This window comes from Rutidosis leptorrhynchoides, chromosome 3 (assembly GCF_046630445.1).
Source record: "Rutidosis leptorrhynchoides isolate AG116_Rl617_1_P2 chromosome 3, CSIRO_AGI_Rlap_v1, whole genome shotgun sequence".
In the NCBI taxonomy this organism is placed as follows: domain Eukaryota; kingdom Viridiplantae; phylum Streptophyta; class Magnoliopsida; order Asterales; family Asteraceae; genus Rutidosis; species Rutidosis leptorrhynchoides.
Genome location: NC_092335.1, coordinates 56,164,185 through 56,188,563, shown reverse-complemented (window position 1 = coordinate 56,188,563; position 24,379 = coordinate 56,164,185). Strand labels below are relative to the sequence as shown.

Below are 24,379 nucleotides of genomic sequence, written 5' to 3'. Positions count from 1 at the left end.
ACAAGAGTCTTGGATGTTGCCGGTTCCGACAGTAATAATGACGTAATGTCAAGAGGTGTAGGATGGAAGGTGTCGGGTATAATAACAATAATATAACAAATAAACGAAGGACAAATAAGAGTTTCGGAGAAGAAGAAGTAGATACCGGGAAGAAACACTTAAGGAATAACTCAAGTTGTATTTTCCAGTTTGGACAGGTCATGTTTGCTATCCCGTAGCCGGCACACGTGTCCTAAAATATATAGGCAGTGGTACACTAGCCGAGCATTTTTGTGCCACATCAGCCCGACTATTTCGAAGAGTTTGTTATTCTCACAAAGGGTGCGTGTGTCATGTCATTCATCACAATAACTGACCCTCCTGCCTATAAATAAACCCAATGGGCTAGTCAAATGAACAACACACACTTACTCCAAACTTACTTTGCCAAATGCGAATTCCAAATACAAGTTTGCTCACCTCCTATTGAATTCTGATCATCATCGAAGTTCAATGGTCTCAGATATTAATTACTCGATCTCATCGAGTAGATTAATCCTATTGATTATTCACACCTTCACGAATTTCCAGATTTCGATCGAGTTTGCACGATTGATTGTCAGAGATAAAACAATTGAACATTCCCTTTTCCCTCATATATAACACTTAAATATGTTCCTAGCAAAATAGGTTTAATCAACAGAAGTTAAAAATCACAAAGTATATGTGTTTACATACACAAATGTGCACATTTAGATAAAAAAATAAAAATTTGATTTCATTCGTAAATGTTAAAGTTATAAATTGCCATGGAACAACTGTGAACATGTTATATACAACAACAAAATCCAATCTCACGTGTGTGCGGTATGGGGGAGGTAAGATGTAGACAATCCTTCTCCTATTCTAGAATAAAGACAAGTCATTTCTCCACCCATAGTGAAACAGTCTCAAGAGTAGAGAAAGTCATCCCTCTCTCTATTCGACGGATAAAGAGGTTGCTTCCAAGAGGACCTCTGGCCTTTATGTAGGAAAAAAAGTTAAAGAATTAAAAAAAAGACGTCATAAAAATGGTAGAATCAAATTTTTATGAGTTTTAAATCTTGTTTGAAATTCAATTTAGGCTCTAAGTGGCAGTCAAGTCGCCAATAAATAGCTTTGCACGTTTGTTTGATCATTGCATGATGCTACTAGTAGTACAAGTCTGGAGATTCTATTGGTGTGCTAAGTTGTAGAGTTGCAGTGCAAAGTTAAAGATAGTAGCTGCCCAGATTAGAAGGCTCGGTTACTTTGTGCATCACGTGTCAGGTGTATTCTAAGCAATGTACCTGGTACGGGGCTTAATACATATTGGCACATAGGTAGGACATAGTTATAACTGAGTTCCATACTTGAGAGATCATTTCTGCCTTGACTCATTCTTAAGGGGTCAATTTGTAACATTTGAAGAGTTCAAGTTTAAAAGCAGATTAAGGTTTCTTTTTATTGAGGCAGTCCTTTTGTATTCATCGTTTTTGTTATTTTTCTCTCTAATTAGAATAGTGTTTGTGATCTCAGTTTTTATTCAGATTCAGTTTGATTTAGTTTATGGTGATTTTGTTTATGTTTCTCGTGATTTTCTTTAGTATATTTAAGAATTTTTAATTACTTTACTTTTAGAATTAATCCACATACGAGGAGTTTACATGAATCTCAAAGCACTAATAATTATCCTAAGTAAAGGGAGTTTTAAGAAAGTTTTTATTAAACAAATATTAAACTAAGAGAGATTAACAAATAAAAAAAAAACGTTCCACTCGATTGATACACTCTTTGACATGGATAGCCCTTTACACTTAGTTAAACATCAATGTCCAAAACATATGGTCTCATTCCAATTCGTCAATCTTCATAAAACCTCAATCAATTAAAGTTCACTAACTCACGTAAACTCACTTCAAAACATTAAAACTATGTTGAGTAAAATCATTGAGATTTGACCTTGAATTAAACTCACATAAAATTATTAACCAAAACAATCACTTGAAAAGGTTAACATCACTATGTTGACTAAAAGCCATTTTGAAAACCAATTAAGTCAATGATACAATCACTTGAAACCTAATTCCTAATTGTCTAGATCACCTAAGTGTTGAAGCATGAATTATATCCCAAATTTACTCACATAAATAGATTTACAACTCATGTAATCAAAATAGAGCTTAAAACAAGCATATCAATTGGTCTTTCAATCAAACTCGACAATATTGACCCATTTCAAACATCAATTTCATAAATTAAAATACAATCATCAAGTTTCATAATCAAGTGAACACAAACAAATCTAGCCTAACATATCTAGATAAACAAGAACAAAATCAAAGAAATAACAAGCATTCATCATTACAATCAAAATAGAGAAGAACTAGTACCAAAATGGAAAGGAAATTACAAGAAATGGAATGGATGATGGAATCTAGCTTATATCTTCTATAATCTTCATGGAGCATCATCAGTTAGGCTTAGATATTCATGGAATCATGTAACGGACCCTTTTAGGGTTCCATTTCGAACCCAAATCGCAGCTCTCCCAAAAACCCTATCCTCTAGTCTATTTATACTCGTCCCAAAAACAGAGCTGGAAGCGACGAGGTGCGCCGCACTTTCACAAAAGTGCGCCGCATTAAGCATACAGTGCGTCGCATTTTCAAGTGTTATTTTAACTGTTTTTGTGAGGATCACTTTTACACTAAAAATGTGCCGCATGTATATAAAAAGTGCGCCGCATTTCTCTGATCCTTAACTCAGTTTTACCCACGAAATCAGAGTGCATTCCAGCTTTATTTTCTGTTTTGCATTTTAGCTCATTCTAAGGTTCAAGACTTGGTCAATTTTGCACCACTTTGGACTTTTAGCCTCATTTAGCCTTGAACCATCTTTTAAGCACTAAACCAACATTTCCAATCACTAAACTCTTCAAAACTCAACAAATATAGGAAGATATTGCGAGGCTAATCATGTATAATTCAAGCAATATCACTTCTTCATCATAGCTCTCAGCCACACCAACAACATCATATTTTCCTCAATTAGTCCTAACACTTACTCTCAAACTTTCGCCCTGCACTTTGGCCTTTTTCAACTTTTTTGTAAACTGTGAGTTGTACGGTTAGCCTTCATATTTGTAGATTAGTATTAGATTAATTAAACTAGTGACGAGTGAGCGTTAATTTTTGGAGGAAATATGTCAATGATAACAGTGCTTCATTTAAAGTAAAATGTTGGTGTGAGTTTTCTGTAGGGCATTAGTATTAGAGAAGCAGATTCTGTAGGGCATTTGTTTTTTAAATGTGAGTTTCTGTGAAAATTTGGAGATCTTTGAAGAGTAAACTCTTGTATAGAGGATTGCCTGATGAGTTGCAGGGAATTATTCAAGGCATTGCTCTGTATCCTTTCAAGAGGAATGTTTGGTGTATTTTCAATAGATTGGTGGTTGCAGCTTGTGTATACTTTGTGTGACAGGAAAGGAATTACAGAAATTTCAGAAAAGAATCAAGATCTGTTGATGTATTATGCGGGGTAATTTGGAGTTTTATTTAAAGTAAAATGTTGACTTTTAAGGTCAAATAGTCAAGGGCAGTTAAAATGGTGGAAGATATTTGGGAGATCAAATGGTAGTTGTAGTGGTTTTTGCTTTTGTATAGAGGCTGAAGCTTTTGTATTTGAGTTTGTTTGTATTTGGGGTTGTGGGTATATCCTGCCCTTTTGTATGTTTTGAAAAATTAATATATTGTTTTGGTTTGCCGGTAAAAAAATAAAATAAAATAACAGTGCTTCATTCCTCATTCATAAATGAGACACAAAGTTAAAGACGTATTGACATGATGTTAACATATAATGTTATTATTTGAAGATTTTCATGAACAGTACGTGAACAAATTCTATTTTCTTCGATTACCTTTATTTAGCTAGCAACTCCATTTGACCAATAAAAGTCAATACACTAATACTACCATCTACACAATGAACTACGTCGTCAAACATGCCTACCTTGTAAAGCATAATGTAAATAATTAATTCTGGAACTATAAATGTACGAATGCTATAAAAAGATTTGTCGTATTGAATTGATAGGAGTAAATGTCTGCATCTATGACCAAATATGCAGTAGGGTATATGAATCAGAAGGGTGGTTAGCAGTCATGAAGAAGTGAAAACAGGTGGCCAAAAGATGCATGTTTCTTCTTTATCTATAAAAAAACATGCATCAGTTTACATAAAAAGAATAATAAAATACAAATGTAATTGTATCTATATTCTAATGTTAAAGTAGGAAAATCATATAGTTTTTTATTCAACATTTTAATTCAGTGTAAAACATGGTTCTCAAAAAATATTCTAAAGTTTAAAATCAAAATTACTATTCATTCGGTTCTTTTTTGTCATTTAACACTTGCAACTTCAACTTTAGTTTATATGTAAACTGATGCGATGGCAATCAGCTAAACTTTTTGTACTTAAGATGTGAGGGCAATGACCTAAACTTTTTGTTATCAACGGTAAAGTTGCGTTTAAAAATTAAAATTGAAAAAAAACCGCAAATCTGAAGGAGTTTGATGCTCGTTCGAAAAAAAATTGGGACAAACCGTCTACGGCTGTTTGCCAACCAATTGATCTCAAAAAAATATACGATTTATAAAAAAAATGGTGACTAAATCGAAGCTATGAGCCAAATGATACGTCTATTCAAAGTTCTCACATTTTGACACCAAGCACCGCGCACCGTCGGTGGTGCTTGATGCGTGGTGCGAGTTTGCGAGCAAAAATGGTTGTCTCGTTGAATATCTCCTACACATGCATCACACGCGGGCTTGCGCATATATTGCATGGTGCGTGATACGTGGACACAAGGCATTTCTTACAATTTCAATTTTTTTAGGGATATTGTTAAACACTTCAATAAATGGGGCATTTTGACCAATTTCTGGATGATAAATTAGTTGAAGGAAAAAAATATTTATGTTTGTGTATGTGTTTCTAAAACATTACATAGGCCAAAGTGAGAAGATGAGCTAAATGTTTGATAATTTTTTATGGTTTCTAATAGGCCTGTTTGCATTAAAGGAGGGTTTATGAGCTGAGCCCACTAATATAAGGCCCACATGTGAGCATGTTGATTTATATTGTGTTTTTGAGGAGTAGATATAAGATCAAAACTCAAAGGTGTTTGGAGGTGAAATACTTAATTATATTTAGTATTAGATTAACCTTATTTATTCACTACTGATAAGCAAATTGATAAATGCCCGGTATGTCGAACTCATTCTCGATTTACTTCAAACAGATAACTAAAAAAATTTGTGGAGAGTTATCGTTTCATGAATTTTAAAACATTATGGTTCTTCTGAAAAAATATAAAATGTATGTTTGTTATTTATGGAGAGTCGGAGTCCTTATTAGAGAAATATGAACAAACATTGGAACAGGTACACGATCAAAAAACGTATGTTTCCGGTTTGTGTATATTAAATCATGAAAATGTTTCAGGCAACATAGTTTGCCTATTCATACTCATATTATGTTGATTAGACTTGAATTTTGGCATCATGGTTTGGTGCTAATGATAAGGGCGAGGCCATATATTAATGCCTTTGGGAAAGGTAATGAGTTAGCTGATTAAAAATTGCATTTTTTTTATTTTTTCCAAGAAAACGTAATATATTAACATTAAATAGATAAGAAGATCAACAACAACAACCAATATAAAAGAAAGTCGCAACCTTGCCAAGAAAACGACAATAAAACACTAACCTAAAACCAAATTCCAGCCAAGAGGATGGAATGAATATGACTACGAAAGTAAATACACAGCGTAAACCTATGGTCATCTAACGAAAAACTTTTAAACTAGTTGCACTAAAAATATAAACTAAACATATGCAATAAACGCGGATGATGGTTAGGAGAACGCCGACTATCATCACAACAACAATAAAATCATGAACAACCGCACAGCATCCCAAGTGGTCTGAAGATAGCCCAATTCGCAAAAATTCGAAACCTCGCTCGCTACGTTTACTAGCAAATATTGCATCTCTAAAATCTTATGCATACTCCATAGCCCTATGTTTAGAAAAATTATAAACATAAGAATCATTTTAATGATAACTCTAAAGATTATAATTAAGTAATTATTTTAAGCATTAATAATTAATAATGATAATCATACATGAAGGTTAACAAGATAGTTATTTTTGAGCGGTTAACAATAATCAGGGCCGGTCCTATGAATTTTGGTGCCCTGTGCGAAAAGAACGAAATAGGCCTTTCAAATTTTAATAACCAATATATATATATATATATATATATATATATATATATATATATATATATATATATATATATATATATATATATATATATATATATATATAGGATCCAGTGAGAACTTTTTTAGTGTTAGAACTCTAGGAACTCCAAATACACTAAAATTCGAGCAACAAAGGTGCGCGGGCGAGCAAAAAAAAGCAATTCGAGCAAAAATAAAAAAAACGGACGAACAAAAAAATCATAGTCGAGCAAAAAAAAATTCGAATTTCAAAAATGTAGAACACATTTTTGTTCGACTATCATGTGTTCTACATTTTTTTGTTCGAATTTCAAAAATCTAGAACACATTTTTGTTCGCCCGCCTTTATTTTGTTCGAGTATCAATATTTTGTTCGTACGCCTTTTTTTTTTGTTCGAATTTCAAAAGTGTAGAACACATTTTTGTTCGACTATCATGTGTCCTACATTTTTTGTTCGAATTTCAAAAATGTAGAACACATTTGTGTTCGCCCGCCTTTTTTTTGTTCAACTATTAATTTTTTGTTCGTCCGCCTTTTTTTCCTCGAATTTCCCCATTTTTGCTCGAATTCATTGTTTTTTGCTCGCCCGCCACTTTTTTTACTCGAATTTCAGTGTATTTTGGTGTATTTTTGAGTTCTTAGGGTTCTCACACCAAAAAAATTCTCATTTGATCCCTATATATATATATATATATATATATATATATATATATATATATAGGGGCAGGATCAAAGGGGAAGTAACCAAGCGGGGGGAAGCAAATTTTTTTTTTCGTTTTTTTGGAATTTTTTTCCCGGCATCAAGATCACACGAAAATATGAACATTTAGAAAAGACACTTCGTGGTGAATGTTATTATTTAGGCGGGAAAACGATCGACAAAAATAACGTTCAAGATAATATTGTTCGTGAAGAATATGAACGGTTTTTTTTCATGTTTTGTGAAGTAAAATTTAGCCCGATTTAGAGTTTAGGGTTTAGGGTTTGGTGTTTTGGGTTTATTCCATAAACCCAAAACACCAAACCCTAAACCCTAAACTCTAAACCGTTCGTGTTAAAAACTCAATCTAAATCCTAAATCTAAACTCTAAATCTAAACTCTAAACCCTAAATTTCTAAACCCTAATATCTAAACCCTAATAGCTAAAACCTCAACATAAGCTCGAAAAACACGATAATTGTTATATATTACTTCTTCGAGCGTTTTTCCGCCAAAATAAAAACATTTATCACAAAGTGTCTTTATTAAATGTTCATATTTTCATCACATCTATAATATTCGTGAACAAAGTTTTTTCAAAAAACGAAAAGAAAAAAAAGTTTTTGCTTTCCCTGATTGGTTATTTCTCTCTTGATCCTACCATTATATATATATATATATATATATATATATATATATATATATATATATATATATATATATATATATGTGTGTGTGTGTGTGTGTGTGTGTGTGTGTGTGTACGTATGTGTGTGTGTTGGTGGGGTGGGGGGGGGGGGGGGGGGGGGGGGGGGGCAAGTTCTTGGTTCAAATAAAATACCAGTTCATGGGCATGTCATCTGTTACTGCATATTGGAATTTACTATTGTTATTTTTCAAATAAAAAAAGATGATATATAGATCACAAAATGGGTAGGTGAAATTTGGTGATCTGTGTATAAAGTTCTCTTTTATTTGTATAATCAATGAGAGTATCTATAGAGTGAATCAAGTTTGGAGTGGTCCTTGTATTTGTCCAGTTTTTGTTTGTATCCCACATCGGCGGTTCTTGAAAACATGCACCTTTATAAAAGTAGAAGTCTTGGATTTTAGTAATTTATGATAAGATAATAAAATTTGGGCCAGATTCCCCTAGTCTTTATCTTTATAATGATATACATCTTGGACTTGTGACTTGTCTTTACCCATATTAAGTTTTCTGTATATGAAATTATATTGGGCCCAATAATGTACACGTACATCTTGGGCTTGTGACTTATCTTTGCACATGTACACGTTGCACCCTCTTAGGCCGGCCCTGACAATAATGTAAAAGTAAATATTGCATTCCCAAAAAAATTCTCTAAAATCTTAAACATGGCCCTTGAAACAACTCTAAACATAATATTAAGGAGTAATTACTTGTTTTTTAAATGTATGATTAAGAATTTTACTAACAGTAGCTTTTAGGTCTGTTGTTAACGTTTAAAGTGTTATACTTAGTGATTACAAACTGATTCGATAACGACAATTTTTTAAATGTACAACTAATTTACGCATGTTAACGGCAACTCTTGTCGCTGTCGCTAGCAAAATTTATTAATCAAATATATTACTCATCCGTCTCAAATTAATAGTTCTGTTTTAATTTTTTAAAGTTTTATTTTTAATTTTAACTTTAAATAACTTTTTTCAGTTATATAATATTTGATGAAAGTTATACCAAGTGAAAATACATATATAATATAATTTATTTATTTATATTTATATAAATTTCGTTCAATACTTCCGTATATAATATAATAAAAAAGTTATTTAAAGTCAATTTTAAAATATAAAGACTTTAAAAGATTAAAATATGATTATAAACAAGTTTTGGTGTCAGCCTCGCGCTTCGAAGGCAGACCCCTTATTTTTTACATGTAAGTGAGTGTTTCGTTGTATACAACTATCTTTTAAATTAAATACTTAAACGTTAATAACTCTAAGAAAATTAAGATAAAAATATGTTTCAAATCAATAGTTAAAATCAATAGTAAGTCTGGGAGTAGGGAAAAAATTGTAAAGAAAAAAGGAGAAAAAAAGAAGTAAAATAGAAGATTTTAAATAAAATATATATGTAAAAAATGATCAAGAAAAAGAAAAGTCATATAAATAGTAAGAAATGATAGGCTTAAAAAAGAATATAAAAATAAAAGAATGGAAGTGAAAAAAGTGAATTAAAAAAAAAAAAAAAAAAAAACATTAAGGATGTATTATAAAAAATTATGAAAAAGGAGGGAGATTAAAAGGGTAAAAATCAAAAAAGAAAGAAAAAGGAAGGGATTACCGGGGACTCGAACCTCACACACCTCTGATGACTATACATTTACGTAGCCACTCCATCATTTTTGTTTCATTTGTTTTACACTTATAAAATTTGGTATTTAAATCTTTAAAAAATTCGATTTTCCAATTATGCTTTTAGCCATGAAAGTTGCTGTTATTACACACATATCCTAATTGAATAGTATCATTTTTTTGTCTTTTCTAATTGAATCTATACTAGTTTTCGAACCCTCGCTTCGCGCCGGGGGTTCGATTTTTTATTTATTTTATTGTGTTTAGTTACGGAGCCTGCGAGTGAAAAATCAACATATATGAAAAGTACCCTAAATATTTAGCGTTTTTTTAAAAGTGTTCGTTTTGCGTATAGTTAGTGACATTGTGTTCATAAAATTATTTCGAGTTTAAGGATGGTGTCGGAAAAATTTAACTCGTTGCGAGCGAGAAGATATGGCCTGTTGAATATTTGAGTGGAGTTTATTTAAGATATTTTATGAAAATTTTGATTTGACGCTTTAACCCCCTGTGTTGGGGGCCGATTTTAATTTTTGAACAAAGTGTGGGGAGCTTTTGTGGTGTTACTTGAAAGAAAGAAGGGAAAAGGGGAAGGTGAAAAGACGAAAATACCCCTAATACTATTCATAAGTTTTGTCTAATAGTTAATATCAAAATTGCAAAAGGTAGTGTTGTAGATACTGATAAGTGTAGGGGGTGAAATTGAAGAAATTGCATTAGTTTCAAATGAATAGTAACTTTTTTTTGTCTTTTTGTGTTTTTCAAATAATATATATATATATATATATATATATATATATATATATATATATATATATATATATATATATATATATATATAATATAATTTGGTAGCAGAGTGAATAAGATTATTATCCACTATTATCGCAAAAATGGAAACACTAAATGCGAAAGCAACAATTCTACCTATTGGCTGCACCGCACTCACACGCCTAAAAACCGGTAATAATCGTAAATCTAAAATCTAAAAATGGCTGTTTTCCTTCTTCAAACCCCTGCCATCCATTTCCCACCTATTTTTCTTCTTTCAACTTTTCTCGTTTCACAATTTAATATTTCTTTCATCATCATAATCATATAAACCTACATCTCTTCATGTTTTTCTTTATTTACAACAACTCAATTTCACTACTTTTTTTTTTATCTGTAACTAATTGAAGAGCTTTATCGAAACAAAATTTTGAATTATACTGATGTTACAATGGACTCAAATCTCAATCATCATTATAATCAGCAACTGCAAAGTCAGCAACAACAAAATATGAATTTTGGTTTAACGAGATACAGATCAGCACCGAGTTCCTATTTTTCAAGTTTAATCAACAACGGTTTGTATGAAGATGAAGATATTAATCCGTTTGAAAACCCTAGGGTTTCAAGTCCTGAAACAGAACATATTTATTCAAAATTCATTTCTACCAGTAACCGTGGTAGTAATCATATAACCTCTCATCAAAATCTAGCTCAAATTCGAGCTAACGAATCACTATTTATGGATCCTAAGAAGCAGGAACACGTGACGTATTCACGCCAATCTCAGTCTCAGCTGCAACAACAAATGATTTATCAGAATCAGAATATGAGTAATTCGGTTGATACGAATGGTAGTTCTGCAATGATTGATCCAATAGTGACGATGAATCCTCAGACGAATCTGCTTCGTCAAAGTAGTTCGCCAGCTGGATTCTTCAAAAATTTTAATATAGATAATGGTAATATTTTGTTACTGTATATGAATGATGATGATATGATTTCAGTTTTGCTTATAAGACAGTGTATTGATGGTTAATTTTTTTATAGGTTATAGCTTTCAACATGCTAACGGTGCGGATTCATCTTCTAGACTATTGTCTTGTATACCTGAAAACGAGGGCAAAAACGTGACTCATAACAATGGTGGTTATGGTGATGCTTGGGATGAATCAGGGATGCTAAATTACGGATTCTTGAAAGAATTTGGAAATAGTGATCAAATAAGATCTGAGAATCAGGTAAAAATCGTAAAATTATGGTGTTTGATATCAGGATAACAGTTTATACTTACCGTCGCTTATCTTAATGAACAGAATAACGAAAGTACAAATCGTTCTCCAAGTGGTTTGACTCATCAGTTGAGTTTGCCAACGAGTTCAAACGAGTTGTCTGTAATGGACAAACTAATGCAGTTTCAAGATAATAATGTGCCTTTAAGAAGCAGGGCTAAAAGGGGTTGTGCTACTCACCCTAGAAGCATTGCTGAAAGGGTAAATTATTAAACACAAAATGATTTTCTTACAGTTCTATGCTTTTAGTGAATGACAAAGATGATAAAAATCTAATTTTAAAATTTAAAATATATAGGTTAGGAGAACAAGAATAAGTGAAAGAATGAGAAGGCTACAAGATCTTGTCCCAAATATGGACAAGGTAACTACGAACATTGTGATTTTAATCAACGTCTTTTCAAATTTAATTAATAACATGTCGCAGAATTCAGGTCTTTGTATTTTATGTTTGCAGCAAACAAACACAGCAGATATGTTGGATTTGGCTGTAGATTATATCAAAGAACTTCAGAAACAAGTTGAGGTATTTTTACTTACCAAAAACAAGCCACTAATTTATCTTTGGATCCTGTAACCGTGTTTGCTCTATAATTTTTCCAATGTAAATATCTTTCTAATAGCCCTGTATTATATCGCTTGATTTGTTATACTGTTGTAACATTTCAGACACTTTCACACCATCAAGCCGAGTGTACCTGTCTACATAAGCAGTATCACTAACACGAGATTAAGTGTAGGTATGTTTCATTTCTGTACATGGTATATAGCGGAAGTAGTGGAGACGGAGAATAAGCTTGTTTTATTAATGAGTCAGAACATAATATGGAGTAATAATACTCCATATGATGTGTAATAATCAACCAATTGTATAGTAATCATAAATCTTATATTATACGTAGTATTTATATTATAGATTATTAGAAATAAAAACAGAATGCAGTCTGTTAGAACTCCATGTAAACAATCTTTAACATAGAGAGCTATTGTCTATGTGATTTCTTGATTCAGTCAGTCCTGTTCATATTGTAGAGCAATGATCCTTCTTCATAATACTTGTTTATGCTTTATGAAACAGGATATAGTTTATGTTGTTAATAGTTTGATCTTTTTGGATCAAAAGATGCTTGTTATTACTTAGATGCTTAAAGTGCACGAGATAATAATGTGATATTGACATTCATGGTTCTTGGTTCATGGTTTTCTAAGTGTTTTGACATGATTTAGTTGTACTTCTTCTTTTAGAAAGATGTTTTGTGACGGTGGGTATGTTGGTATAGTCTTGTAATGCAACTAGTTATATTGATATTGTCGTTTATGGAAAAAGGTAGGTTCCCTGTCCTTGAAGGAAAGAAGATAACGACGGGTTTAGCCATTGCCATTGGTGTGAGTTCCACTTCGATCACATTCGTTGTCAATGGATAATAGTGGTCTCACATCATGATCATGGGTGGATAACCCTTTATTCAGTGCTTTCTGAACCACAAATTTGGTTGGTAATAAGCCATGAAGTTGTGGTGCTTTTTTGAAATGAGTGACAGCATAAAACCCAACTGTTTTAGAAAGGTAAATTTGAAAAGTGGTCTTTTAACAGATGAGCACTTTACCCTATCTTTAAAGGAAGGTAAAATCTCATTCTGGCAATTTGTTAAGCAACCTTCAGATTCCACACTTTGATTACGTTAGTAAAATATTTTAATCGCTTTTCAAGTAATATCGAAAGAATTGTTTACTAAGCATACCTTATTAAATATGTAACCATTAAAAAGGGATTATAAAGTATTAAAATTGTTTTACTATTAGGTGTTAAAAGTTAATACAAGTCTTTTGTATTTTAAATACAATTAGAATTAAAATTAGAATCAATAAGATCCAAGTTAAAAGCTTCATTATAATCAATCGATTTAACATAGCAAACGCTAATACATATCTAATTTGAACTCTCACAAAAGACAACCATACAATACATTAACTAAACTGAAACCCTAACCTAAGCCCTTTCTCCACGAATTCTGCGAGCAAGCTGCATATCCTTAGGCATGATTGTAACTCGCTTGGCATGAATTGCACACAAATTCGTATCTTCAAATAGTCCAACCAAATAAGCCTCAGAAGCTTCTTGAAGAGCAGCAACAGCAGAACTCTGGAATCGGAGATCGGTTTTGAAATCCTGAGCGATTTCCCTCACAAGCCTTTGAAAAGGAAGCTTCCTGATCAACAATTCAGTACTCTTCTGGTATTTTCTAATTTCTCTAAGAGCGACGGTTCCTGGCCGGAATCTGTGTGGTTTCTTCACTCCTCCGGTCGCCGGTGCTGATTTTCTTGCGGCTTTGGTAGCCAATTGCTTCCTGGGAGCTTTACCTCCGGTGGATTTCCTTGCTGTTTGCTTAGTTCGAGCCATTTTATTTTATTTAATTATAAATTGGAGATATGGAAATTAAAGTAATAGAAAGATGAGAGTATTATGATTGTGGTGAATGGTGGATTGTGATTGCGGATGTTAGGGTTTTTATCGGAGATTTTTTTAGGTGAGCGGGAAATGTTGAATTTTTTGGGGAAGTTTTTGTTTTGAGATGAGTTGAGCGGCAGCCGTTAGATTACTGTGTGAGCACGGATGATAATATCGAGATGTGAGATGCGGATCGTAATCCGTGTGATGCCAGCTTTGTTTTTTACTAGTGGTTTGCTTTCAATTTTTTATCTTCCCTCGTATAACCACTTCCGATTTTCAAAAATTCGAAAATAAGTACTCCATTCCACTAGAGATTACTAGTGGTTTATTTCTACAGTATCTTTTAATCAAATGCTCCGTATATCATATCATTTCTTTTAATAACCAAACAAGGTAAGGTAAAATTAAATTATATAGGAACAACTTTTATTAAACAGTAATACAATTACATTACATTTACATTTAGAATTTAAAGACAAAATTCAACAATGGTCCATAATGTTTAAAATTTAGATGACCCTAAACTATCCACTTTCAACTATGACCCAAACACTAACACTCGTTAATTTATTTGACGTTAAATACAATCACATGCTTAGCACTTGCGGGCAATATAGTCTACACGCTTCTTATATGTTGTATACGGTTTTATATGAGGGCAATATCAATGTTTAATCAAAAACCAAGCCCTTCGACTTTTAACACGACTGTAACAAAAAAAAACAAACAAAAAACACACGATCAAACACAACAAACATGACGATCGATTTAGTCTATTCGATCAGAGCTGATTTGTAGCGACCCCGACAAATCGTCAAGTGACGGCGTCGTCTACGTAGGTCCCATTGCATGGTCATAAGTCTTTAAGACAAAGTTTGACCAAAATATGTCGCCTTCATTTCAAAATAAAGATTGTTTCCAAAGTTTACAAGAATTGTTCAACCAATAGTTAAGTTACAACGTTATAATACGAATGAAATCTAGGCGACACGGTTTAAAGTAAAGTCAAAAGACGCTCCATGAAATGCATGTATACTCGACATCCAATGCAAGTATCAAATAATGAGCGGAAGCATGTTTCACATATCGTGCAAGACCTGAGAAAAACATAGAAATCTGTCAACGAAAACGTTGGTGAAATCATAGGTTTAAGTAAGTAAGTGAGTAAAAGTAAGTAAGTCGAACCACAAGGTTTGCAAAGTTGAAATAATAGTAGTACATTCTAAAAGTTAATATTCACGAGCACCCAATTATCAAAGCTTAACGTTCCGTCCGTTGAATACCCCATCAATTAGTGCTAGAACAACACTGTTCCCGAAAATATATTTCATTCGTAAACGGTAGCGAACCGTTTGAATGAGGGTTTGTCAAACCCATATGGCCATATAACATAAGTTCTCGCTTACACCATCTGATGTAACTAATGATAATCGGATTGAGGATTTTCGTTCTAAACTCGTATGTAGAATGTTTGTTTTCCCGTTCTTGTGTTCACTTAGTTCAAAAGAATCGTTTATGTTTTCTCATCCCAAATATAAGTTCAAAAAGAGTAAAAGTGGGACTATGATCTCACCTTGTATGCACGAACCAAAAAGTACTTCGACAAGTAACGTGTGCAAAGAACAATGCTAGTCTTGACCTAAACAAATAGGTTGTATCAATAACGATAGTCACGAAGGGTAAAGATGTTCAATTAGTCCTATGGCTCGTTACGACTCGATTATATTAGCATGTGGATCAACTAGTCAAGTTTCATGCAAGATACAAGTAAATAATCATGTTAGAAAGGTTGTACAAGTATTTGGTTAAGTTTGACAAAAAGTCAAACTTGGTCGGGTCAAAGTCAACGGAAAAGTCAACATGGTCGGGTCGGGTCTCGGACAAATTTTCTATGCTAGTTATTCATATATAAGCATTTTAAAACAAGTTACATGTAAATTGGAGGTCTAGAACATGCCAAACATTTTTCGTCAAAAGGTCAAGCAAACAGCCTGTTTTAGGCAAACGGGACGGCGTCCCAAGTTGCTAGACGGCGTCCCAAAATGAAGGTTGGGACGGCGTCCTGATATCCTAGACGGCGTCCAGGTATTAGAAGTGGGACGGCGTCCTGAGTTTCTGGACGGCGTCCTGGTTGGTTTCCAGGCCCTGTTTGCTGCAACTCTAAGTGCACGAACCAACAATCAAACCAACCCAAATTACAAACCGCAAACAATTAGAACATGTATTTTATATCACCGAAAAGGTAATTTGACGAGGAAAACACCTAGACACATTTCATCAAGCAATTCAACACTTACACACCCCAAAACCGCATTTAAACGTCCATAGTCAAAGTTCAAGTTCCAAATATGCATTTCATGATTCGGGCAACCGTTTTACATGTATGATATGCCGTTTCGAAGGTGATCAAACACACATTGCAACAAAACACTTAACAACAATATCTCATAGCATTTGACACATCAAAAGTTCATGTAAAGCTTATCAAACCCTAATCCAAGTTCACAAAATCACTAATCATGTTCTTGGAGTTTCCTTAATCAACCTATACATCAAAACGAAGCTAATGATACTAGTAACACTTTTAAAACATGCACTTTAACAATCTAACAACATTTGATCATCCAAAATCAAGGATTTAGCAAGTAATTTTCATATTGAACTAATTACACCAAAAACAACGAATCGAGCATACAAATTACATACACGACATCACAATGAGCCATAGACACTAATTAACAACTTTATAAGTCAAGAACACGAATTTAAAGAAATCTAGTGTTTTAGAAATGTTACCCAAATGAGATGAAGTTGGTACCAAAACGAAGAGGAAGTTGTAAGGAGCTCAAATATGTAATTCGTTTTGCAAAATACCCGCTAGATCATAAATGGATGATGAATCTTTGTGTTTGGAGTTAGAGAGAAAATGGAGGAAGTAATAAAATGGAGGAGGTGATAATGAAAGGGTGGAAAGGGTTTGACCCTTTGACCTAGTCAAAGGTTTGAATCCTTGGCAAGTTTGGTCCCTCAACTATGAATCGGGTGCGGGAATTAACCGAACGAATTATTTTTAAATTTCACGGGAGTACGGGAGATATTAAATTCCGATAACGAGAATATTTAAAATGTTACTTAACAAAGGATACGAATCTAGATACGAAGGGTATTATTTAAAAAGAAAAAGACGGGCGTTAAAATAATTTAACGGAAAAATGCGGGATGTTACATTATCCACACCTCAAAAGAAATTTCGTCCCGAAATTTAGTTGGAAGTAGTAGTCGATATCTCTTACTCGAGACTTTACGTTGTCAATGCTATGAATAAGTGAAAGTACGTTCTTGAGGGTTCTCATGAATTTGGATAGTCAGGGTTTTACGTTGCATTAAGGTTCGGTTTTTACGATCCCCGGTTTCAACTGGTTTTCCTATGAAGAGAAGTTTGTCATCGATAGTTGATGTATCCAGCAGGATTGCACGTTCCTGTTCCGCAGGACACGTTTCTAAGTTTGTTACACGAAATGTAGGGTAAACGGAAACTTAATTGAGTCGGAAGTTCTAAACGGTAGGAAGCGGTTCCAATACGTCCCAACGCTAGGAATAGAAACTTAGTAAAACAAACTATACTTAAACACATACTTAAACTTAAACATGGGCAAAACACTTAACTACTCTTAAATGTCAATAGGTTGACTTTCCTGCTCACTCGTTCAACTCTTTATTCCGAGGAATAACTCTCTCTCTACTTACTAAGGTGACTTTCATAGCCCCACTCTTATTGCTATAGCACTTTTTATACTTACTGGGGTGAGACACATGCTGCTTTTATACTTTAAACAACTTAGACACAAGTACGAACCTAAACTGTACTATGACTAGCTTATGCTACTAAGACCCCACAGTGATATTTTTTAATTGCTTTCAGGATAAGGCATTCTTAATTATTGGGGGTAGGCCTATCGGGAGTAACGTCCCCGATACATTTGACCGTGATGTCTTTGTATTACTTAATAATGATTTAAACATGGTGATAAGGTACTGCCAACTTATCATCGGGGCAACAAAACAAACGTTTAGTCTAAAATATCACGAATCAGTACTACTTTTGGATCTGCGAGATCTACTTTTTGATCCTGCGGGAGATCAACTTTACAACTAAATCTTGTGGTCTAAAAACAACGATAACTACTTTTGTTAAACCTATGAACTTCACTCAACCTTTTTGGTTGACACTTTAGCATGTTTTGTCTCAGGTGATGTTTAATTCAAGCTTTTCCTATCTACTGCTTATGTGATGCTACTTGGACATATGATCAAGAGATTATCACATTTATTACTACTGCATTTAAACAATTACATATTTCTTTTGTAACGACATTTCATTTTCCGCTGCGTACTCATTCCAGTTAATTTTATCATTTAGTATTGTTCTCCTATTATAATATGTTGGTTTATTTGATATTAGTAACGTTTCTTCCAGACCCTATTGGGAGGACATTACAGATTGGTATCAGAGCATAACCAGGCTGTTATAGAGAACCAAGATTGCATTTTTATGTGTGCCTTACTTGCTAGCTAGGGTGCCTTAGCAATCTAGGAAACTATAACCTTTCCTGCCTTACACTTAAAGCACTTAGAATTGCCTTATAATCTTAACAATCATGCTTTACCAAACTTGACTTAAAGATTCTAATCAAAGTCTCTTTCCTAATGTAGGACTACAACTTTTCTTGACCATAGTGCCTTTAATTGTTGCCTTTAACTGTTAAATGCTACACTATACTTTAGAAACTTTACTTATCTTAGAATGCCGAGCTAATCTAAGAACTCTGCTCACTTTCCTGAGTACTATCCAATTACACCACCGCATCTAAATGCGACACAATGATTTCAGAAATTCTTGACATTCATAAGTCATCTATCATGGTTATGTGTATTACATATGTATTACATGAAATATTATCCATGATTTTGAAACTCTTATAATTGTTACTACTCACACACAAACGTATATAACTCCCTGTTATATCACGTACCTATATGCGTTATGCCTTTATGCATCGGTTTGTGAATCGAAAAATGTCATTGGGTTATCACAGTATACGAATTGAAAGTCTTTAATCAAAAGATTATTAGATTACATACTTATCACTTTATGATCTCGACACGTCATACTGCCATTATTAAAGTATAGACACATCATATCTTATTATATCTTATCGTATCTATCCCAATAGATTTTGTCTAACACTTTTCCTAAATTCCCTCCGTAAATTAAGGAAATCTTTTTGCTATATACACGTATTCGAGGAGACGAATATATCATCCAGTATTCAACACTAATCTCATATCAAAAACCCTAATTCCAAACACATAATATGGATTTCTCGAACTCTTCGAGCTCCAATGGCAGCGTAACCGGAATGAACCAACCAATCAGCCATCATTTATTTTGGATGAATTGGGGATGGGTTCGTAGTAAACTTAATCAATGGAGACAAGAAGAAGGTGATCCCTTCCACCAACCGAATTCACCTCTTGGTGAAGAACCTGAAGCACTTACTGGCGAACCCGTCCGGAACACTATTTTCACCCTCATTTCCAGGATATCCAGTCATCAATATATAATATCTAAAATTTTAGATCTTATTCATCCACTTGTCCGAACCGCCAATCATCCCGGAATAATAGAAGAAGTCAACGAGCTTCGCGCTCGAGTAGTGGCTCTGGAGAATATGGTGCGAAACCTACGAACACCAGCAGCAGCACCAGCAGCATAACCAGTACCACCAGTACCATCGGCATCACCACCAACATCACCACCAACATCACCAGCTTCACCAACGACAACATCCGCATTCCACGCCTCAACATCACACTCAGTACCTCAAACATCAACATCATACGCCCCATAGATACCAAGGAATATTATTAATAATGAGTTAAGATGTATTGACTCATTCTTCCTGAAGAATTACATATGTATACTTTATATATATGGATTGGAACAATAATAAATCTTTTCGTACTAAGCTATTACGTGTGAATCTTAACTAGTATGTACTACATGGTTAATTCATATCACAATATGCTATGATGTACATCTTTTGTTAATAACTTAACAATCGTTAATCATTGCTTCAATACAATAAACTCCATTTCGTAATAAACCAAGTGTATTACTCAAATACATGATTGATTGTATACTTTAATTTTCGATGTACTCGAAACTTTCTATAAAATATCATTAGTGCCTTATGAATTTCACAAGAATTCCAAGAGCACCAACATCATATACCGAAGTATATCAATAACAATGAACGATGAAGTATTAATTCATAACTTCATTAGCGAAATATTTCACGACAATTATGAAATCTCTAAGGTTTTGGAGATTATTTATTCTCGTTTCAACAGCAAATCAAATGAGTTTAATATTATATTAGCTCATTAAAACCATGATTACATCTGAAGAATACATATATGAACGTATATCTTCTCTTTTGTACAAACTGTTAATTGTAAAAAATATTTTAACGGGTAGGTAAAACCCGAGAGATATTCATATCTCATATAAATATGTTACATTGTACATTCTTCCATTCTGATTCAGCAGTTGTTAACTATACTACTTACATTCACATGATATATGTATATGTTCACCAAAGAAAAACCATTTTCATACAAATTCAGTTACATACTCTGATTTTGACATATCGGAACTTAAGTAAAGCTTTAGCAAGTGTTATCTTCCTAAAGATCACTACATTCATGAATTATATTCATTCGTATTTTATGATGAATTATCAAATCAAACCACCGAACTTACCATTCCTTACTTTTGAAAATCACAACATTTCTTCTTCAACCGTTAGATCCATTGATGGATGCATCTTACGCTTAAACACTTCAAATTTAAAATTCTTGAAAACATCCTTTGAATCTTGACGATCGCAATCAGCGTTTAATCATCTAAAAATGAAATTTCTTGAAACCATTTCGGATTGATAACCGATGATTCAAATATGGCTGCATTAAATGCAGAGGAAATAGAAAAATTGTAGATGGTCTTAAGGGCCAACAGTTTGATAATAAAGAATGGTACGTTGGAAAAGCTCAAAAGAAAATTTGGAACTGAAAAACGGATTGAGCTAACCATGGAGGAGACCAAGGACAAACACAAGGGCCAAACCCTATATTCAAAGAATCCAGGTAATTTTGGATCCGGTGAAATCTTTAGAGAATATCTTGCTCCGAAGTCATGTTAAAAGCTTGCGGAAAATTTTTCTTCATCAACTTTCGAACTTAGAAATTCCAAAATATCATCATAAATATCCTCTATATTTCGAAAGATATCTTCATAACGATTCATGTCCGCAATTAAGTATCTCTTTGCGATATCTTTATAAAGGAAACTGTTTTAGTTTCTATATTCTGTAAAATTCGAGTTTAAATTATAAATGCTTTGAAGAAGTGTTGGGAATTGAAGCATGAGTTAGTATAATATAATGGCGTCAGGCCAACGTGATTATATTACAGTAAGTCATGCTAAGTTTTTAATGGAAGATGATGATTCATAGATTTTATAATCATCATTTTCCATGTTACACGACTCTTACATTCTATTTAACCTCTAAACATATCAAGAAAATATTTTTCTTGATGATTCGGTCTTTTCCGGATATTCTGGTAATATGAGAAATCAAATCGTGCTATTACCTTTTCTTTCTACTTTATATATTATGATCATTCGAAACTTCATACCTATGAATTCTGGACCATTACTCGCTTGACTTGAAGTCGGGAAGAAGAAACAAAAGCATAAAGCTCCGACATATAAGGGAAAATATAAAGCCCGATAACGACTCCGAAATTACAAACCGTGTATATCAATGCGTATAGCAATATAAAGACACGGGATAATTAAAAACACTATAACCCCAAGAGCATAGTAGAAGTAAACAGATTCCTCTGGCGGTAAAAGAAAAAGAAGAATGACTGCATAGATGGTCAATATAATAACCAGGATCAGAACTGGATTAAGCATTTTCTTAATCTTTTGGAAGTTTGAATTGAGAAAGAAAGTATAGAAGTGGTAAAGATAATGAAACGAAAGAAGCTAATTTATAGCAAAATTCCAAACACATCAATTGAGGCAAATCACCGCATTTAATCAAACAAATCTCAAAATTTCGTAAATACCGGAGAATCAAATCTTATAGATTACGAAGATTTCCTTTAATTCCTTGAATTCCGGAAATCAATCGTGACTACGTCAAAAGTTAAGGCGAACATTTAATTTTCTCATTTCACTCTTTTATGATAGCTTCATTTATACTCTTCCTATAAACGAATCGTTTTATCCATATTATTCAATAGTGATAAAACTTTATTTTTCAACTTATATTCATCATTAAAATATTCTTGTTGTAAACAATGAAGATCTCTATCAAATTTCATGACTGTGATTTTCACGAACTCCTCTTTGTTTGTCTGCCCTAATATTGTGGCATAAAATGCTCAAGGTTTTAAATGAGTTCAATACTATTCATAACACATTTCATGTATCCAATTTACTGAAATGACTTGTATAACATCATCATTTTGAATGATCTTCGCATTAATGATAAAATGCACTTCGTTGAATAACCTATAGAAATCATGGAAGGAGAGGTCAAACAAACGCGTAAAAGCAATATACCTATCGTTAAAGTCCATTGGAATTCGCGTAGAGGCCCCGAATATACCTGGGAACGCAAAGACCATATGAAACGGAAATATCCCCATCTCTTCTCAACTGCTGATGCAAACGAGGAAACTACCTAAAAACTTCGGGACGAAGTTTTCAATAACGGGGAGGTACTATAACGACCCTCATTTTTCCATTCTATATTTTTCCAATATTAAAAGCCCAAACAATATAATTAAAACTTAATGATTAAACTTTAATCAACAATTGTTAGGTGTTAAGAGTTAGAAAACATATTAATTAACTTTGTACAAAAATTGACAAGTTAATAAAAGATGAAAATAATAAACTGTTAGTCGACACTCACTGCTAATTAAAATTTATGCATTTATGTAATATTATAACTAATAACCTATAAGTAATAAATAAAAAGTGACATTTATATAAATAATAAAATAATTGGGAACTAAATATATACAAGTCATGAATTAGTAAAAAGAAAATAATACTTATCATGTAGTAAATGTAAAAATAATAATAATAATAATAATAATAATAATAATAATAGTAATAATAATGAGACTAAAAAAATCTTACATCCTTATGTTGACTAAAAATAAAGTATAAACTAGTACATCCTTATGTTGACTAATTATAAACTAGTACCACCTATTGTTGACTAAAAATTATAAAACAAAATAAAATCATTAATTAGAACATCCTTATGTTGACTAACACTCTAATACTTGCACTATATAAACACCTAGTTTCTCATTCACAAATCACACCAAAATCCTCTCTCAAAAACAATCTCTCCCTCTCCCTCTCTTGTGGTATTCGGATCTTCAAGCTTGTTCTTCGTGTTCTTCAAGAATCTTCAAGGAGTTCTTCAAGATTTTCAAGGCTTTGATCTTCCATCTTCATCGTGTTTATCTTTTCTTTGTTAATTATCTTGAATCTTCAAAGGTATAACATAAACCCTAAACTATTTACATAAACTTTGATCTTTGATAATTCATATTCATATTATAAACTTGTTATTCATAAGTATATACATAAACACACCTAGATTTATATATACATATATACATGTAAAAAAAATATTTTTATATATATATACACATATATATACGAATTATATATACATATACATATTAAAACCTTAAACCCTAATTACACCTAAACTATAATTCTTAAACCCTAATTAATTAAACTCTAAACATTTATGAAACCCTAGGACATTAATTACTAAACCCTAGTTATTAATTACTACTTTAATTAACTAACCCTAATTAATGAAACCCTAATACTACTTATACTAGTACTTAACATGTATACACTATTACTATTACTAGCACCTATAACCTACTAATTATATTGTAGCACAAAAACATTTTAGGATATGTATTAGAGATGTATAGATCTTCGAACTTTCTTGACGAATGGTTTCTACGAGATTCTAGGCAGAGGGTTTGGATTTCCGATTTAAAGGGTCCTATGGCTCAAGCCCCTAGATCTAAATTAGCCATTCGAAGGGAAAGGGGTGATTGGAAGCTTATCTAATACGGCAAGTATCCTAAAATGGAAAACACTCATAAAAGTAGAAACTCTCTAGTCATAGAAACTTAGTAAAATAAGAAACTTTATAAAAATGGAAACTTTATAAAAATAGTAACTTACTAGGAATAGAAACTTAGTAAAACAAACTATACTTAAACACATACTTAAACTTAAACATGGGCAAAACACTTAACTACTCTTAAATGTCAATAGGTTGACTTTCCTGCTCACTCGTTCAACTCTTTATTCCGAGGAATAACTCTCTCTCTA

General features: G+C 32.8%; 2 protein-coding genes across 2 annotated transcripts; one reads left to right on the top strand and one right to left on the bottom strand.

The window, feature by feature from the left end:
• The first annotated feature begins 10,539 nt into the window (after positions 1–10,539).
• LOC139896143 (transcription factor bHLH122-like) lies at positions 10,540–12,427 on the top strand. Its single transcript, XM_071878731.1, has 6 exons — positions 10,540–11,081; positions 11,170–11,360; positions 11,436–11,612; positions 11,710–11,775; positions 11,869–11,937; positions 12,081–12,427. The coding sequence occupies exons 1-6, from the start codon at positions 10,571–10,573 to the stop codon at positions 12,132–12,134; spliced, it is 1,068 nt and encodes a 355-aa protein (XP_071734832.1). The 5' UTR covers positions 10,540–10,570; the 3' UTR covers positions 12,135–12,427.
• Positions 12,428–13,321: 894 nt separating this feature from the next.
• On the bottom strand, positions 13,322–13,936 carry LOC139896142 (histone H3.2-like). Its single transcript, XM_071878730.1, has one exon. The coding sequence runs from the start codon at positions 13,810–13,812 to the stop codon at positions 13,402–13,404; it is 411 nt and encodes a 136-aa protein (XP_071734831.1). The 5' UTR covers positions 13,813–13,936; the 3' UTR covers positions 13,322–13,401.
• Between the last annotated feature and the right edge of the window lie 10,443 nt (positions 13,937–24,379).

Bases quoted from the DNA above. Each gene is read 5' to 3' on its own strand.
- LOC139896143 (XM_071878731.1), top strand. From the start codon at position 10,571: ATGGACTCAAATCTCAATCATCATTATAATCAGCAACTGCAAAGTCAG. The intron at 11,082-11,169 runs GTAATATTTTGT...ATTTTTTTATAG, and splicing joins AAATTTTAATATAGATAATG to GTTATAGCTTTCAACATGCT. The intron at 11,938-12,080 runs GTATTTTTACTT...GTAACATTTCAG, and splicing joins AACTTCAGAAACAAGTTGAG to ACACTTTCACACCATCAAGC.
- LOC139896142 (XM_071878730.1), bottom strand. From the start codon at position 13,812: ATGGCTCGAACTAAGCAAACAGCAAGGAAATCCACCGGAGGTAAAGCT.